The sequence below is a fragment of the Melanaphis sacchari genome, unplaced genomic scaffold (assembly GCF_002803265.2).
Source record: "Melanaphis sacchari strain LSU unplaced genomic scaffold, SCAv2.0 Contig0_pilon_pilon, whole genome shotgun sequence".
NCBI classification, from domain to species: domain Eukaryota; kingdom Metazoa; phylum Arthropoda; class Insecta; order Hemiptera; family Aphididae; genus Melanaphis; species Melanaphis sacchari.
This window is the reverse complement of record NW_020270366.1, coordinates 7,671,733-7,690,245: the sequence shown is the minus strand read 5'-3', so window position 1 is coordinate 7,690,245 and position 18,513 is coordinate 7,671,733. Positions and strand designations below refer to the sequence as shown.

General features: G+C 23.0%; 5 protein-coding genes across 8 annotated transcripts; 2 read left to right on the top strand and 3 right to left on the bottom strand.

The window, feature by feature from the left end:
- Positions 1 to 3,694: 3,694 nt before the first annotated feature.
- LOC112594765 (protein prune homolog 2-like) lies at positions 3,695 to 5,033 on the bottom strand. Its single transcript, XM_025339740.1, has one exon. It carries the CDS (start codon positions 4,783 to 4,785, stop codon positions 3,808 to 3,810), a length of 978 nt encoding a protein of 325 aa, XP_025195525.1. The 5' UTR covers positions 4,786 to 5,033; the 3' UTR covers positions 3,695 to 3,807.
- Positions 5,034 to 6,191: 1,158 nt separating this feature from the next.
- On the bottom strand, positions 6,192 to 9,440 carry LOC112597164 (protein slowmo). 2 transcript variants are annotated; one of them, XM_025343107.1, is made up of 2 exons: positions 9,064 to 9,440; positions 6,192 to 6,838 (listed from the first exon to the last, which is right to left on the bottom strand). In XM_025343107.1, the coding sequence occupies exon 2, from the start codon at positions 6,774 to 6,776 to the stop codon at positions 6,261 to 6,263; it is 516 nt and encodes a 171-aa protein (XP_025198892.1). In that variant the 5' UTR covers positions 6,777 to 6,838; positions 9,064 to 9,440; the 3' UTR covers positions 6,192 to 6,260. The 2 variants fall into 2 exon arrangements, with proteins under 2 accessions (XP_025198892.1, XP_025198889.1); XM_025343104.1 differs by having other exon boundaries at positions 6,192 to 6,816; positions 9,064 to 9,438.
- Positions 9,441 to 9,601: 161 nt separating this feature from the next.
- LOC112597155 (ribonuclease H2 subunit B) lies at positions 9,602 to 12,482 on the top strand. The gene is made up of 8 exons (XM_025343097.1): positions 9,602 to 9,924; positions 10,141 to 10,277; positions 10,359 to 10,497; positions 10,560 to 10,656; positions 11,315 to 11,435; positions 11,523 to 11,696; positions 12,078 to 12,271; positions 12,337 to 12,482. The coding sequence occupies exons 2-8, from the start codon at positions 10,193 to 10,195 to the stop codon at positions 12,430 to 12,432; spliced, it is 906 nt and encodes a 301-aa protein (XP_025198882.1). The 5' UTR covers positions 9,602 to 9,924; positions 10,141 to 10,192; the 3' UTR covers positions 12,433 to 12,482.
- A 237-nt stretch (positions 12,483 to 12,719) lies between these two features.
- LOC112597113 (ragulator complex protein LAMTOR4) lies at positions 12,720 to 13,550 on the bottom strand. Its single transcript, XM_025343042.1, has 3 exons — positions 13,332 to 13,550; positions 13,127 to 13,235; positions 12,720 to 13,061 (listed from the first exon to the last, which is right to left on the bottom strand). Exons 1-3 carry the CDS (start codon positions 13,422 to 13,424, stop codon positions 12,937 to 12,939), a joined length of 327 nt encoding a protein of 108 aa, XP_025198827.1. The 5' UTR covers positions 13,425 to 13,550; the 3' UTR covers positions 12,720 to 12,936.
- Positions 13,551 to 14,590: 1,040 nt separating this feature from the next.
- On the top strand, positions 14,591 to 17,872 carry LOC112597714 (receptor expression-enhancing protein 5-like). 3 transcript variants are annotated; one of them, XM_025343903.1, is made up of 5 exons: positions 14,591 to 14,743; positions 15,453 to 15,605; positions 16,591 to 16,823; positions 17,053 to 17,188; positions 17,825 to 17,872. In XM_025343903.1, the coding sequence occupies exons 2-5, from the start codon at positions 15,476 to 15,478 to the stop codon at positions 17,869 to 17,871; spliced, it is 546 nt and encodes a 181-aa protein (XP_025199688.1). In that variant the 5' UTR covers positions 14,591 to 14,743; positions 15,453 to 15,475; the 3' UTR covers position 17,872. The 3 variants fall into 3 exon arrangements, with proteins under 3 accessions (XP_025199688.1, XP_025199672.1, XP_025199680.1); XM_025343887.1 differs by having other exon boundaries at positions 14,593 to 14,923; XM_025343895.1 differs by lacking the exon at positions 14,591 to 14,743 and adding an exon at positions 14,971 to 15,016.
- The last annotated feature ends 641 nt before the right edge of the window (positions 17,873 to 18,513 follow it).

Below are 18,513 nucleotides of genomic sequence, written 5' to 3'. Positions count from 1 at the left end.
TAATGACATAATTAATTTCTGTAATTATAATAGTGTTTGTTAAAGCAATTATTTGTTTTCTCTAATTTTAAAGGCAAAGGAATTACCTATCAATAATAAAATTAAAACTATAATACTTCTGTTGTTTTACCTATTGCAGTTTGTTTCAAGTATATATAAATGTAAATTGGTTAGAAGAAAAAATTTTTTACTACATTACAAGTTATATTTGTTTTATACAATTTAAATACAATTCATTTAATATAACTTTATTTAGCTTTATTTGGCAATGTATTGTTATAAGTTATAACTTATAACTAAAATTGTGACTAGCATGGATTTCTAATGTAATAAATATCACATTTAATTAGTCAAGAGAGATTGTGTTAATATTGTAAAATTATAATTATAATTTTAATTATTACTGCATAACTCTCACATGAATGAAATGGTATTTATGAATTGTGTAGTAGTTTATGTTTGATTTAAACAATTTAATTGAATTGTTGTAATTTGACCTTCATTGTTTTTTTTCTTGGTAAAATATTAACATAATTTTGTCTAAGCAGCACAAAAAAAAAAAACCTAGAAATAACATAAAAATTGAAAATATAAAATAGTTTTTATTACAAGATTATTAGAAAAGAGTATTAATTTATGAAGAATTGGGATTATTAGAAAAAAAAAAGGTTATTTAAAATTTAATTTAATGAAAGAGAGTCAGGCAATTAATCAACTAACCATATAGACTCAATATAATATAGACTGTGATTAAGCTTTAGATTAAAAATATAATTAGGAAGAAAATTAAAGCTTGTACTTATACTGGTATATTAACCTTGATTATATTGTTACTAGCTAAAATATTTTTATGAAAATTTTGGCAGTTATTGGCAATACTCTTTTGTTCAAGGTCAGTCCTTTAAATATTTATGTAACGGTATCAATCTAGCTAAAATTATAATTGAATGGTAGTTTTGTTTCTAAAAGGTTATCAAAAGAACAAATATTATCATAAAATATTACGCAGCAATAAATTGCATTATTCTATGAAGCCATGTCTAACCTGAATAATACTTTTTATAGTTACATATATTAAGAATTAAATACAATAGATGTTTAATTTCTGATAAGAATTTTTTCTTCATAATGATTTTAGTAAACAACAAAATATTAAAAAGGAATGTAATTACTATGACAAAAATAATTTAAAAAATCTTGAACTGAATTTCAGCTTGAATTGATTTTTTGAAATTTATTTAATTTTTAACTTAAATAGGTTAGATTATACAATAATTTATATGACATACTTAACAGTAAACATGTTCAATTTTAACTAAAAAAAAAAAATAGGTATTTAGTAACAGAATCGCATACAACATTGTATTATTTTTGTTTTGATTAACATAATATAGTAGTTTAATAAAATAAATGCTGTTAATACAGCAATAATTACAGTCTTTTTGTGCTTTTTCTTGATACAGTATATGTATATAAAAAATACAATCAAATACAGAAATAATTCAAGACTAAATTAATACTAAATTCTACTAAAAACATTTTTTTTAATTATTAAATAATTTTTGGAATAATAATCCTAGTTAATAGTTTTTATGGTTGCAATATTATATATAAACATATTGACATTATTTAAAAAAAAACTATGTAAAACAAATCATATTGCAATTACAATAACAATTTTAATACATAGCAATGTCTCATTACAAAGTAAACAATTAATGAAAACATTTAATTTTTAATTATGTCAATGTCTTATTTCTCTCCTTTTGATTTTTAATATATATTATTATAGGCACGAGGCACCTAAGAGTCTATGAAAGTCTTGCTTCAAATTCAATTTTATTACTACAAATTATTCAATATTTATGAATAATTTATTCAGAAAATCAGTTATGATATAATAATTATCAAAATAAACAAAAATACAAAAATAATTTAAAAGTGCACATTAATATAAAAATTAAATTTTAGATTGTAATACAGAAAAAATATTTATTAACTAGGATTAAGATTATCACAAAAGTAAATATAAATACACTATTAAAAAGAGAGCATAATAATAATAAATTAGACTAGATAAGTATTTAAATAATACTATATAATATTAATATATTTTATATTTTGTATGTTAAGCCCAGGAACTTAATTTATTAGAATATTCTTGTCTATGTAAAATTTTAACTTTATAATCATTAGTTTAAAAATAATTGCTTCTTGAATAATTTAACTAACATTAAGAAAAATATAAATAATAAATATTATAATATTAAATTACTGGACTAAAATAGGAAAAAAACATTTTATAGTTTATAAGACTTAAGTAATATCTACTGGTAACAATAATATTTCTCACCTATGGCTATATTATAATATTATATCAGATATATTGATTTTTTGGAGAATATATAAATCAATAAGAATAAATAAAAATGTTTACTAATTAAAAATTAATTATGTATGTTAAGTATTGAAATTTAATGATATTTTTTTATATAATTATTAAATTTATGTTCATAAATATTTTAAATCAGAAATGATACAAATTATATTCAAATACTTTAGCAGTAAAAAATAAAAACAATTGTAATTTTTAAGTTTTAAGTTCACAGAAGAATGCCACACTCACTTTTGTAGTTCTTGTTTTACATGAGTGTAATAATGAAAATGAAAATTTAATTTGCTTAGTTTTTAAAATAACTATAAATTTATCTTTTATCAAACATAAAAGTTACAACATAAATGAAGTTTTTCTATGATATTTGGTTTTTAGACCTACAAAATTTAAAATATTAACATGTTAACTACTATATGATCGCCGGCAATCATTCAATAAATATTTGTTATACGCCAGAAATATTTTTCAATGTTTTCCAAATTTGTACATACTAAATATTAAAAAAAATAATGTAATATAGGTATCTATATCAAAAATTTTTAATAATTTCCGTTACGCCATGATTCATAATTTGGTACATTATTGTAGCGCCATAGAAAAATTAATAATATGAAACTAAATTAATTTATGGTTGGTAGCGGTCATGTGGCATGGTAGTCATGATGAACTATAAGCACAAGCGGTTACAAATTTATAAAATTTGAGAATTACATATGACACCAGTGGTCATATTATGACGGTTAGTGTGTTAAGATAATGAGACAATTTTTTCACTTTATATTTATCTAGTGTTTTTTTCTTCTATTAATTCTAAACTTTTAAAATTAAAATATTGAAAAGTCACATATATTATTAATTATTTTTAAGTTTGATAATAGGAAAATAATTAACTGTTATATTGAAACTATCAAAATGAAATGTATATTTTGAAATTCTTCTTTGTAATCATTCACAAATAATACTATATTTTCAAACAATTTACAAACATTATAGTGTAAAAAAGATTAGGATTTTTAAATCAAATAAATTATTCTGATTTAAAAAGAGTTGAAATCTATATTTTTTTTAAATTAATTTAATTACTCGGTGAAAATTATTTTAATGTTTATGTTAAACAAGAATGTAATTGGGACATTTTAATATACAGTTTTCCATAGATAAGAATATAAAATGGCAACTAATTAGTCAATTTTATATTTTAAAAGTTATCTATAATTTACAAAAATTAAAAATAAATAATACAACTACAGATTAAAAAAAATAAATATCAAAATTTATTATAAAAAATGAGTAGTTTAGTTCCTGGACTTAAAAACTAATGCAAACTGATAAAATTAGGACAGTATATAGGTAAGGTAGAATTTTAAATAATAGTAATAATATTAATAAATAATTATATAATGAAATTAATATTACTTGTGAGAATTTGATTTAGTACAATCAAATTGTTTCACCCTATCTGGTATACTAGCTCTTTCAACTGGCACACAGTCATAGAGTTCATCTAAACTGTTAATGAAATGTATCTTGTTACCAAATTTTGAGCTTACAAATGGTTTGATCATTAATACAAGTGTTTTTAACCAAAATGTTGGATGAACCAAGTATAAGAACTTCAAATTTTTCCTTAGTTTTCTATCAATCATCTTATAACAACGTTTCAGCCAGGAGAAACCAGGAACACAATCCTTTGAAGTACCTCCTTGCAGATATACCAGAACATAATCTTCTGTAACTAATTGGTCCAATGTTGAAACTACATATGCAAATAGATTATTCATAACATAATTGTAGTCTACACGATCACGATGCGGTAAATAACATGCACTAAATACAATTATAGCATTGTGTGAACCAGTTGTCATGTAACCACCATGTGATAGTACACATTTATAAGGCTCAATTACTTTCATGTCAATCTTACTAATAACACCAGTTACCGTACAAGACCTCCAGTTACGTTCATCTTTGAGTTCTTCTTCAGCTGTTAATTCAGGTATCGATTTGGTTCCAAGGTCCACATTCAAGAATCTGTCAGTATTATCACTGAATTCACTACCAGAACTTGATTCACAATCATAATCATTAGCTTTATTATTGATAGGTATCAATCGACGTCTCCGTGATGGAAAATTAATAGATAATGGATTGTCACGTGTCAAATGAACACTTTGTAGATTATTTGTTAAAAAAGCACATTCTTCTTCTTGCATTTTAGAATGTTCACAAGAAGCATTATTAAATGACAATGAATTGTTTATGTTTAAATGTGTTTTACTTGTCACTTGAGAATCAACTGAATAGGTATGGCACAGCAAATCTGGTTGAGAAATATCCTCCATATTGTAATTTATTGATTGACTGCTCTCAATGTCCTTTTCATTGTCCATAGTGTATGTATCTTACACGACTGAAACCAAACCATTCTTCATTAAATTCCATTTTGTATTGTTATTATTTTATTTTTATATTTTGCTCCACTGAAAAATTTAATTGAACTCAATTGACAACAGGGATAGATGAATGAATGAAATATGTACCATGAAATGATTTATAAATACATCATTATCTTTAGTGACGACCACTTTATAGCATTTTTAACTAATTTCCAATGTTATAAAATATGTACATTATGTGTGATATGTTCAATATAAGTGTTGTATTATATTATGTTTATACTCAATAAAAATTGGTATTTTTTAGTTTATACAACTTTAGGGAAACTTAATAAAATCCAAAAACCATAAATATTATAAAAATATAGTTTAAATACAAATAACTTTATTAATTCATCAATTATTGTATCAAAACCATACAGGTAATAAATGAAAATTAATACATATAGTATGCTAATAATAATAAATCACTCAAATTTAGTTAATTGTTCATCAAATTTGGTTTTTATATTGAGTATGTGATATTATTTAAAATGTTTAATTAATTAAAAATAAATAAATAAATCTGTATTTTGTCTTTACTAAGAAATATGTGCACCAGGGGACTGACTCAGGTTTCAACATGTTTTTATAAGTAATCACTTAGCTTATATTTTTAATTTATTATAATAACAATACATTTTAAAATTTTAACTATCTAAATTAATCAAAAAATATTTTCTTTTTGAATAAATTGAAGCAAATGTGAGTTTATATACAAATTTAAAATCATTAACTTATGAAAAAAGGTTTTTTTTATTTTTTATTATTGTATTTTTTAGCTCAAATGTATATTAAAAGTAACTTTAAATAATATTCATAAAATGTTTAAAGAATATCTTTATTTTTGAAAAGTATTCAAACATTCATATCATTGGGTAGTAGGTACTTTTGATTGTTAAATTTGTTTTTTAATAGTTTTACTCTATAGTTGAAAATACCTCAATTTTAATACATAATATTAAAATTATTATGAATACATTAACTATTGTAGATAATCTAATGCTCAAGCCACTATTGTAAACATTATTTTTCAGTAACTAACACTTGTATAATTTAACACTTCAGAAAATAAATATATATTTATTTTATAGCAACTCCAAGTCTAAAGTTGAACTTGGATGTTTACCTCAAATCTTAAATTGTCCTGTAAACATTTATTTTATTACTTAATATAGATCACTAACATCAAAATTAAAAAATTAAACTCAAAATTTAATATAATATTTGTATTTATTTATGTTCTACATTTTAATACAATTCTTACAAATGTTTTCAATTTATTTTATAATATATTATACAAAACAATTAATAATAATATGTATAATATATAAATTAGCAGTTTTGTAAATTTTATGGCCGATTGGTATAGCCATATAATTTAATTTCACAATATAATGATTTAACTGTAGGCCTAAATAAGTTTTAAATTACAATGACTGTTTATGCTGTAGTTTTTCAATAACCCATTCTATAGCTTGTCTTCCTTTTGCTGCATTGCCTGAAATTTTACTGGTAAGTATATTTTCTATATATCCACTACATGGTAAACCTTCTACAGTGACATAAGCTGTTTGTTTAAGTAAAGTTTTTTGTGGATCATCAGGATGTGGCTTATAAGTGAGTTTTTCTCGTACTATGACAAATGGTCCCAATGATAAGTTTTGACTATCTAACTTTAACTGCCGACGATCTCGATTAACTTTAGAATACTCACTGGCATAAAACGTACTTATTGGACCCATTAATGCACATGCCCAATTTGGCAATGTCCATCTAGTAGTAACTAACCGATGTGAATGAAGTTCTCCATTAATTACTTGCCGATCAATAACATCTATTCCAAGGACAGCTGTATTCATTGGATTTGGGTACTTGTTCCAAGCTGCTTGAACCACTGTCTCCCATGGATAGTTAAATGTGTGTTGAACAGTCCAGATTTTCATGATGAAGAGAGAACACAGGTATCAGCTTTTGCGATTTTGCCTAAATTAAATCACACCAATGTCTTTTGATGTAAAAAAATATTTAAGATAGAAAGTGAGTAATTATTTTATATATAAAAAAAAAAAAATGCAGATCATTAATGTGTTTAAATTAGTTAAGTATAAACAAATACCTATGTATTTTTTATTAATTAAAATAAATCATCAATACACTTATTTTTTTATGATTTATGGATTGATTACAATAAATAAGCGTATATACATATAGAGTGATTATTTAAACATGAAACCAGTCAATAATGAACAAAGCCAAACTTATTAGATAAAAAAAAAAATGCGAATATAAATAATTTCATAAATTAGCAACATTTAAAATATAATGTGATACTTAGTTAAATTAACTTTGAAATACCAATCAAAAACCAAAAATTAATTCTCTATAAGCAAATTAAAGTGTGAACATGTTAGGACTTCGGGGGTAAAATATACAATTTTAAATAAGTACACACAATAAATTATTCAAAAAGAAATACTGACAGATTCATAAAATTGTCAATAAATAATCACACTATATAAATATTAACTATAAATTAAAATTATATAGAATTATTATTAATATTTTATATACACATATAACTAAAAATAATTTAGCTTATTTATTTTTGTCAATTTCACAAAGTCAAATCTTAAATAAGTAAATATCTTAGTGAGCTTGAAACTGAATATATTGCCCTTATAAATTTCATTCAATTTTATTTTTTATCATCTTAGTACAATAAAATATAATAAAGTATAGTAAGGTGCTAACATAATTCATATAGACATGGGTTCCAGGTTTTTAAAATTCCATTATATTAAAATACCAATGAGTTAAAATCATAATCATAAAAAGTAATAATAATAGTTTTATCTACATGTATTGTTGTTAAAAACAGTGAATTTGAATGTATACAAATATAGTTTTCAATATTTTACTGAGTTAATTCATAAAGGCAATATATGTTCCACTAATATAAATCATTCAAAATCATAAAAAGTACAATAAAATTATATAATAAATAAATAATAAGAAAAATTTAACTGAGTGAATGTACTTATTTAAATAAGTTATATAGAAACTAATATAATTATTATAAAAACTTTGAAATCAAAATTAAAATGATATTCATAAAAAGCATTTTTTTTCTTTTAATTAACATATTTAACTATTTTCTTTTATATTAACTAAAGATAGACATTAAAAAATAAATAGGTTTTGCATCATGGCTTTTAAATATATATTTAGTATGAGGTCATGCAGATTGTATAATACACATCATTTGAGACATAACTACATAAGTCAAACTTACATGACCATCTATTACGTATATTAAGTTAATATTCTGTTTAAACAACCAATTATAAATTAACCATATAGTGATAAGTAATTACCAGAACCCAAAATAATTTAAACCATATAGAAACAATGAATTAGTAAAATGAAATATTTTTAAATTATTTATTTAAAAAATGATAATAGATTTACATTATATAAGTCATTAATATTTTGATTTAATGTAAATATTATTTAGGTAAATACAGGGATACAAATTAAATAGCATTACAATTTGATTTGAAATAGGTAAAGTATTTAAAATCATTTTAGGTACTATTCAATTTACACTAAGACCTAAGACAATTTATTGGATTTTTAAAGAAATATTTATACACGTACCTGCGATCATTAATTTATTATATAGATATAATATGGAAAAAATTTAAGTCTTAAGAGAAGTATTATTTTGTTTCAAACAATCTTTAGTACTTTGAATAAACTATATAATTATACTTAATATTATATTATATATATATATATATATATATATATATATATGCAATAAAATATTGTATGCTTTCATTTTATAAGCATACAGTCAATCACTATAATGGTATTTCATTAAAATCTTAGTTCAAAGATCATATAAATGAAAAAAAATGATGTTAATGTATCAATTAAAAAATAGAATAGTTTAAAAATAAAAGCAGAGATGACATACTACTATTTAATGTGTTAGTACAATCATATTATTATTAAATAGGTTAAACAGTTGTTGCAACATATTTTAGTATAGAAAAAGTACACTATCATTTTATTATTTTAGTTGTGCCACATTACACAGGGCGAGAAACATCTTTAGAAAAATATTAGAATTTTTGCTTGGAAACAAAATAATAATATAATTAAGTATGTAAATAATAGTATTATTATTAATTACAATACAGGTGCATAGATGATCTTTCAGCTTACCTGGTACGTGTTTATAATATTATGGTCCTTGAATGTAATGATCGTATCGTGATGTGGGTATGTGGCAACGAAGATGTGTTCAGTTTGTATTTAGACAGAAATACAATACGTATTTTAGTATTATTTCATCATCGAACTTCTTCAACAACCAGTCAGCAACACGCAGTAAGAAGAACGCAATTAAATGACACTAAGATATATCACAGACACCAGGCGGGCGCGCACCATCGAAGACCAAATATGTTTCGGCACACAACACAAAGTCGCAAGTTGCAGCCCTAAGGTAGACTTTCCCTATAACTCTGTAGGACGTGAAGACCTACAGAGAAAAGAAGAGAGAAAGACAGAAGGGTTAATTATCGCCCGACGTACGGACGTAAAAGTGCCGTGGTGGGCAGATTATGTGAAAACTGAAAATGCAGTATAATCTTGGAAGAAAAACGTGAACGGTGTTTGATATCGATTTTGTCAAAAAAAAAATAAATAAAAAAAAAAGGTGATTTCACGACTACTGACCACCTATAATCACTATAATATAGAAAAATATCACCTGGGAGCAGAGATTTTAAACATTGTTGAAAATCTCTGCCTGGGAGTCAGTGTCATGATATGAACAGCTGTTGCAATCATTATACTATAACGTCTGTGGAATATGGATACAATACGGTACAAACCAAGGGTCCTGTATATTAAGATATGGAGTATGAATTATCTTTGGTTGGTGAGGCTACGAATGAGGTTATGTCCGCTATCACTGTTCGTTTTACCCGCGATATTTTTAATTGCCTAATACTATAATTATTTATTCATTTGTGTTTTGCAGTTTTGTAACTATCGTATTGTAAATTGTAACTATTGAGAGTAAGTCTGAATAAAACAGCTAAAATAGTAATATTCTTATTCTAGGGAGAATCCGATTTGTGTACTTTAGAAAATTGCAGGAGAGCGTCGACAGTAATCATCTCTGATTAACTGATATGATAAAGATAACAATTAACAATAATTATTATTTTGAATTTTGAATTTTCTATTGAGCACAATAAACAATTTTAAATCTTTTACGTTTTTTCATAACAGTAATATAAAAACCGTTCCCCAACACCAATTTTCAAATTACTGTCATAGTGTTATGGCTCCTCGAGGTAGAAAGCCAAAAGTAAAAAACGAACAAGAATCCACAGAGTTTGAAAAAAATCGTTATATCATTTTACCAGGTAAACTGTAGTGCGGTTTTTAAAATGCTTTAATAATTCTATTTATGGTACAAGTAATGAATATTTGTGTATTTGTTTTAGATTCTTTAACAAGAGATAAAAATACTGATCGACGATTAATAAAATTGCGTCATCCACAAACTAGTGAATTGGCTATTTTTGTGTACTCGGAAAATGATAAGACTCTAGCACAAATGCGATCCTTACCATTTAGTCATCGGTAAATTATATTTTAATTATCTTTGTCTTTTCGAATTTTTCAATGTAAAATTATTTTTACAGATCATTTTTTAAAGGCAATGAAATCATTCCTATTGATAGGATTGATTTTGTAACATTAGTTGATCCTCTGTTTCTTTTATTACCATATTTTATCAAAGTAAGTATAACTCTATAGCCTGTTACAGGCATTCTCCATTAAAGCTACATTATTTTAATTAATTTTAGTTCATAAAGTTTAAACACTGATAACAAAATTGTAGACAGTAAAGATTATTAAATAAATAATGAATTGTTACAAGTTACAATCCATGTCATTAATAAATAAGGATATCTAGATTTTTATTTCAAAAAATGTAATGGTTAATTTATTTTGTTCCTTTTACAACCATATAATTTGAATGAAAACAATTAGTATTTAATCAAAATTTATTGATTGTCTTTATTATTAATTATAACATTAAAACTTGAGAAGTTTGACAATTTTTTAAATACTTTATTTTATTTTTCTGAGTATTATAATTTTTTAGTGTTTTTAATACATTGTTTGTACACCTGGAATAAATCTGTTTTTTTGTTCACCACATTCTCACATGCTCTAAGTGATTTTGCATTATAAGTTTAGAGATATTAATTTCCAAATAAACCACACTTTTTTTCATGTGCCTATAAATCTATTATCTTTACATGACTAGGATGATTTTGTAAGACAATTAAATATTTTTCATTAAAAAGCAATTTTTATCATGTAATGAAATATAATAATTGTTATTGATTTTTTTTTTTTTTTATTATTATTGTTAATATGATGGTTTTAGTGTTCTTCCATGTTCTGTCCATTGGATCAAATTTTAGTGGATGAAGATCTTTCAGAATTAAATAACCTCCTGATGAAATTATCTGAATTGAGCAATTTAAAGCAAATTGCTACTAAAAAAGGTATAACTATTAATTTAATTGTTAATAATATTTTTATCCTCATAGTTTTTATCTTGTCACATTTATTAATATTGAACATTTTTGTAGAAGTTGGAGATTTAATTTTGTGGCAATATAATGAAAAAAATACTTTAGAATGGCTAACACCTAAAATAGATAAAGTAGCAAAAGTTTTAGTCAATCAACAAATAAATGTTAATCAAAATGCAGCCATATCATCTTCATTTAAACTGAGTGAAACAATCATACACTCAACTGACGGTAAAACATTTCCATTTGAATAGTAAAGATTTTTTAAAGTACCAAAATGTTCACGTATAAATTTAAAAAAAGAAATGCTATACTAGATTCTACATTAACCATTCCAAGAACTTTGTCTCAAAAATGATTTAAATTTTATTATAAAAACAAAATGTATTTTAAAAATTACTTATTATCTACGGTTTACAGTTATAAATGTAAATTATTAGTTACAAGTCAAGTTCTTTTATTCAATATAGAAAATAATTTTTTTTAATATTATTGATACCTCTATGACTACATTAATGGTTAATTATCATTAATTATTTTAGGAGTTAGACTTTGTTTAATGAGTTATATTGTATAAAATAAATTATTTTTACAATTATGTTTTTTATACAGAACAGTACAAAAGATATGCTTATGATATAATTTCGGAATATTTACACATTGATATTCAAAAATCATTGTTAAAACATCTTGAGCTTCCAGAAATAGTAGAATGTAATAAACGTAAAGCCAATGAAAATAATGATGTAAATAAAAAGATGAAACATGTTCAAGTCGAATTTGATGAAAAACCTAAAGTTGAAAAGGTTAATAGTTTTTTTTATTATATCTTTTTTTCATAAATATGTATAATGTTATTTATTATTTTTAGACTGTCATTCCAAAGTTATCTGCTAAAGATAAAGCATTAAAAAAAGCTGCAACGGGTACAAAATCAATATCATCATTTTTTAAAAAAAGTGTATAAATTAATGTGTTTATGAAATGAAATATGATTAATCTAACTTTTTTTTTTATTATAAAGCACTGATAACTATTATATATTTTGTACATGAATAAAAAATTAATAATTTTTCAATAATATTTATTCATATGTATTTGTAAAAGTTAATTAATTATTATCTTTTAAAATTAATTCAATATTAAATATATTTTGTATTAACTTTTTGAATTCATTTAAAACTTGTATTAATTAAGTTGCTATCAGATGACAGATATAAGGTAATAAACAAAACTTTGTTTTATTTTTGGTTAGTTTAATGAAGATATTTTCAAGACAATTTATGGATAAAGTGTATCATTAATGGTTAACCTAATCTGATATAATAATGATGTGAACAATAGCATTAAAATTATTAACCAATCTATAAATATTAATTTAAAACATTTTAAATCAAATTATAGTACAATTATATAACCTTAACATCTTTATCTTACACTCAAGAATATAAAAGTTAATTAGTTTAGCTAATCAAGAACCTTCGGTAATCACTTTGACTTCATCATTTTCTAAAGTATTGGGATCATGTCTAATTTTGGAAACATGGATTTTCTTATTTGACACACATACAGAATAATGATAGTGTTGATATAAAACTATAAATAAATAAAATTATCAAAATACAAAATGTTAAATTAGTTCAATTTGTAATTCAACATACTTGACATGTTCTGGAATTGTTCATCAGGCACGTATAAGCTTTTACTTGTGCTAATTGTTTTTGATATGATGTCTGCAATTTTTTCATTATTTTCTAAATCACCACCAGACTGAAATAATCCATAAATTTGCCATAAATACTTACTAGTAGATCATTATTAATTTTAAATTATTTTTCTAAACATAGTTCTTGTATTTTTACTCACGGAAATCACAGCCCCATCCATTGTCATGATCAAATAACCCATTTGTTCGGGAATCCTTTCCATCTCTCTTAATTGTCTGAATACACTATGCATCCATAAATTCAAATCCCTTGAATATATTCAAATCTTTAATAGTAAATACTAAATTTTAAATAAATTCCTGTAATTTTAACTATTAATTTTATTTAACTATATAATCGGATAGTGGATATTGTACTATCACAAAAAAGTAATTTTGATACTATATAAATGATAAGAAACTATGTTCAGTAAGTTCAGTTGCATTTATTTACTTTTCAGGCTGTTCCAAACTGAGTTGAATATAAATTTTATTTTTTAAATGAATAAAATACGTATAATATACACAAATATACAATTCTCTGAATATAATATATATATAATCGATCATAGTAACAAGTTCAAGTAGTTAAGAGCTTTTAGTATGAATATTGTTATTCCATTAGATAGCCGCTGATTCCTACATTTTCCATTAACATATAGGTACCAAAGTATTATATATAATATAATATATATGTATTTATAAATAAAATATAGTCGATTCGCTAAACATGCTGAGTGCAGTCCTTACACCACTTTAGATTCCAAACCATAAATTTATTGGTTTTTCAGTGATGTGTTTTTGACTGTTGTTTTTTATTTATCTGTTATTAGTCATCACTCATCAGACATCATCACATATCACCATTAATATTTAATAGATAGATAACTAAAAATATAGTCACAATTTTTTTTTAGTAGTATTAATAGTTTAAATAGACAAAACATTTAACTAGCTTTAAAGCCTTTGTGAGTTTAAAACATAGCACAGCGGAAAGACCAAAATAATCAAAGTTGCAACCAATAGTTTGCGATTTGTGAATATAATTGTTAATCATACACGATTTGCGGCAAGCATTTTAAGATTAACTGGGCCAACAACGTTGAAAAAGTACCTATGCAGTAACATGCAAGGTACATCAAAAAAATACGAAAAAAAATAATATTTTAAGCACATTTTTAACAAAAATCATCGGAAAAGTACGTACGTCGTATACGTAACACATAAAATTATGTATAGCAATATATGTTATATATTTTGTACATAGAGGAGACAAAAAAAAAAATTGTATTTATTATTTTTTTATCTAAATTTTCCATGATCTTGGCAGTCACGGCCCGCGCTTTTGATATACTTGCCACTTGGTTTACGGAATACGAATGTTAGCAATGTTAACACGCTTTTACCTGCGTACGTTGCAAGTGTTGCAACTCGCTCGTTTTTTCAAGGTTATTAAAAGTGGTTACGGTATTATATATTATATACCAGTCTATCTACCATCATTATCGCTAGACGTCTATGCTGGATAGATATATAAGTTATAACACAACTTTATTATAGTGATTGCAAATTGGTAATTATAGATATATATATATTTCTATAGTGAATACTGAATACTGAATAGTGTCCAACTGTCCACTGTTTTATTTCGAGATTCAAGACGGTGCTACAAACATAGATCTTAGTGTTTCGTGTTCGCCCGTCGCCGTCCGGGTTTTTCAACTATACCAGACTAGCCGCCGGGGTTTAAACTGTAATTATAATTTTTTTAAGATTTGACATACTTTTTTATTTTCACAAAATTTTCTTTGGTTCAGTGATTTCGTTTAATATTAATACTTTATAGGTAATGTAATATACTATACTTTATTTTATTATGTTAAGATCAAAACATAATTAGATTACGTTGAATAGGTACTTGAAAAACAGCCTAGTATTTTTAGGTATTAAAATAAATACATTTAATAATTTTACTTACTTTATATAATATTATGTTAGGTTTAAATATTTAAGATCTCAATCCTTATTTTTTAGTAGAAAAGTTATAGTTATATGAACTTACTACCTATTTATCAAGTTGTTAATTATACATAATCTAGGCTTAATAAATAAAAATAAATAGGTCCATTAATTTAAATAAATATAAACTTTATTTTATAAATATTATTTTTTAACATTGTTTTAATATTAATAATAATATATATTATAGTATTATTTGGTAATTCAAACCATCATAGGTACTAAATATTGTGATTAATTTTCTATTATTTTTCATTTTACAGTTTTTTAGTATCAACATTTTAAAATGGCAATTCAACTTGAAACAGCTAAATCAGCCATTAAAGATTCATTATACGATGAGTCTAAGCCTTGGTGTAAATTTTTCAGTTGGGCTGAAGCACAAACAGGAGTCAGTAGACTGAATTTATTTATTGGTAAAAAATTTAAAATAAATAATTATGTTTTTTTTTAAGAGTTAATGTAAAAAAAAAAATAGAGGAAGTTACTTTTTATTTAATTATTCTTTAAGATATTAAGAAATTTTGAAAAATAATTTAAATCACGTTTCAAAATAATCCACACGGTAATAAATGTACAACAAACAGAATGCCAATCATGGTTAATATATTCCTGTGAAGTGTGAACTGAGATACATCTCTGTACTGTATTTTTCATTTTTTTTCACGGCCAAAGTCTAGTTAGATAGTTTTGAATATAAACATAATGCTTATATCATTAAATTTATGACTAAATAAATATCAGTTATCATTTATCATATTAAAGTAATTACTGTTGATTTATGTATAAAGTATTACTTAAATTTAAAATTAATATCGAGTTTTCTATATTTATATTAATATTTTATTAGGTAAAGATTATATCATTAATTAATTTATTGATACATTTATCATAGGTACTTAAAATAATCTCATTATTTAAAATTTATTTCATGAAATCTTAATGTTTCATAAATATATTACATATTTTATAGAATTTAGTTTTGACATAAAATGCATGTAACGTTAAAGTAAATTTATATTAACTTAAGTTTTTTTTTTAATAAAATTTTAAAATTTGTTTTATTTAATGAAACGATAAAAAATTAATAATTATTAATTACTTACGTTTTTATAAATAATATAATATTAATTAAATAAAGTAAATATTTTGCAATATTGCAATTTAAAATTGTAAACTAATAAATTTTTAATTGCATAATTATTTTTCTATTTATGAAATGTATTATTATTTATTATGATTCATTTGATTTTGATTTTAGATAATTTTAAGTTCTAAAATAAAACATAATATTCTTGTTGAATGTTGATTATTTAAATAATGTAAATTACAATAGTAGAAATATTTTATTCTTTGTAATTAATGTCTTGTTTAAATTGTTAAAATAAAATATATTTCTAGGTTTAGCAGTGTTTCTTGTATTCTACTTAATAATTGGATATGGTACCGTATTGTTAAGTAATTTGATCGGCTTCTTATACCCAGCATACGCATCTATTAAAGCAGTTGAATCTAGTGGCAAAGATGATGACACAAAATGGTTAACATACTGGGTGGTATTTTCATTCATTACTCTTATTGAACTCCCAGCTTCGATTTTACTTAGTTGGATACCATTTTATTCTTTAATAAAAGTAAGTTTATGACAATTTTTAAATTATAAATAAATATACTAAGAAATTAAAATTTTAAAATAATTCATATTGTTTTGGAAGTATAAAACTCATTTCAATTTAGTATAATTTAATTTAATGTAAAATATAATAATATTCATTCAATATATCAGTTATTTCTTCAGCAAGTTAGTAATTTGACAAAATATCTGATTAGTAAATTTTTATAATTATATAATTTTGTTTTTAGACAATTTTCTTTGTGTGGTGTTTTATACCAATCAGTAATAATGGTTCTGTGGTTGTATATAATAAATTTATACGTCCAAACTTCTTAAAACATCAAGGAGATATTGATCAAACCGTAAATGATCTTACTAAAAAAGGTAAAAAAAATATGTTTTTATTTATTTATAAATGTTTAAAAATTGTTCATATCAACATAAACAATTAGTTATTATTTTATGACTTTTTTTTTATTATTAGAAAATATACTCTATTTAGTGACTAATTCAACTTTAAATTAATTTTAAATTTTCAAGTAGTGTAATGTTTGTTATTTTTACATTGTTGAATAACATCTCCAAATTATTTTTTATTAAATATTATTATTCATATTAATTTAACAGAATTATATTAATTTTTCGTTTATTCTTATTATTTTATGATTAAAACATCCAGAAATCTATAAATATATGACCATATTTAATACAAGATTTAAGTGTGTGTATATATATTATCATTTAGATTACTTATTAACCTTACCAATTTCATTTATGGAGTATAATAGAAATTTTTTAAACTGTTTTACCTCTATTTATCTAATGAACATAATGATAGAATAAACTATTAAAAAGAACAATTTCTCCATTTTTCACTATAAATCTATAATTAATAAAATAATAACTATTACTTTATTGTATTTTTATGTAGTTAGTAAACATTATATTTGACATTTTTTTATAAACTGTTATAGATTTATAATAGGTTGATATATATAAATACATTTTTTTTTCTTGCAGCTACTGAAGCGGCATTTGAGAAATTAGTCACTGAAAAAATCAATTAAATAAAATAATAAGTTTTAAATTTGTTGAACATTATAAAGATTTCATCAATAAAATTGAAAAGGGTAAGTATTTATGATAGAAAATATTCAAATAAAAAACATTTTGCTTTTAGTTATAACTGATGAGTATAAAACATTGGTGTTTGGTTTTTTTCATATACAAATAAAATATACTATTTTGTATAATACCATAATAATGGTATGTAGAATTTTCAGTAGTCTAAATCACTTCAGAGTTTAGAATAAATGATAATTTTAATTTTCTTCAATCAAAATGTTTGATGTTTTTCCACTAAATTCTTAGAGTTATTTTTATGTAAGTATTGTTTAAAGTTATTAATAATTAACTTTGTTTCAAAAGTTAAAATGTTTAGACGAAAATTAATGTATTAGTACATATAATACATCTTTCATCAATTAATATAATTAATAAAAGTTAATTAGAATTTTTTATAATATGGTTAATGAAGTATATTTTTAGATATAAAATTGAACACTAAATTTGGATATTTTTTATCTAATGTATGTAGTATGTAAACTGACACATAATATACTATATTTTAATGATATGTTTGTAATTCTATATTATATTTTTTATAATTTTAATTGCACTCTTAAAATTACATTTAATTAAATGTTCAA

Excerpts from the sequence above, each read along its gene's own strand:
- LOC112594765 (XM_025339740.1), bottom strand. The coding sequence starts at position 4,785 with ATGGACAATGAAAAGGACATTGAGAGCAGTCAATCAATAAATTACAAT.
- LOC112597164 (XM_025343107.1), bottom strand. The coding sequence starts at position 6,776 with ATGAAAATCTGGACTGTTCAACACACATTTAACTATCCATGGGAGACA.
- LOC112597155 (XM_025343097.1), top strand. The coding sequence starts at position 10,193 with ATGGCTCCTCGAGGTAGAAAGCCAAAAGTAAAAAACGAACAAGAATCC. Across the intron at positions 10,657-11,314 it reads TATTACCATATTTTATCAAA|TGTTCTTCCATGTTCTGTCC; the intron begins GTAAGTATAACT and ends TGATGGTTTTAG. Across the intron at positions 11,436-11,522 it reads GCAAATTGCTACTAAAAAAG|AAGTTGGAGATTTAATTTTG; the intron begins GTATAACTATTA and ends ACATTTTTGTAG.
- LOC112597113 (XM_025343042.1), bottom strand. The coding sequence starts at position 13,424 with ATGCATAGTGTATTCAGACAATTAAGAGAGATGGAAAGGATTCCCGAA. Across the intron at positions 13,236-13,331 it reads TGGATGGGGCTGTGATTTCC|TCTGGTGGTGATTTAGAAAA; the intron begins GTGAGTAAAAAT and ends GGATTATTTCAG. Across the intron at positions 13,062-13,126 it reads ACAATTCCAGAACATGTCAA|TTTTATATCAACACTATCAT; the intron begins GTATGTTGAATT and ends ATTTATTTATAG.
- LOC112597714 (XM_025343903.1), top strand. The coding sequence starts at position 15,476 with ATGGCAATTCAACTTGAAACAGCTAAATCAGCCATTAAAGATTCATTA. Across the intron at positions 15,606-16,590 it reads TAGACTGAATTTATTTATTG|GTTTAGCAGTGTTTCTTGTA; the intron begins GTAAAAAATTTA and ends ATATATTTCTAG. Across the intron at positions 16,824-17,052 it reads CATTTTATTCTTTAATAAAA|ACAATTTTCTTTGTGTGGTG; the intron begins GTAAGTTTATGA and ends TTTTGTTTTTAG.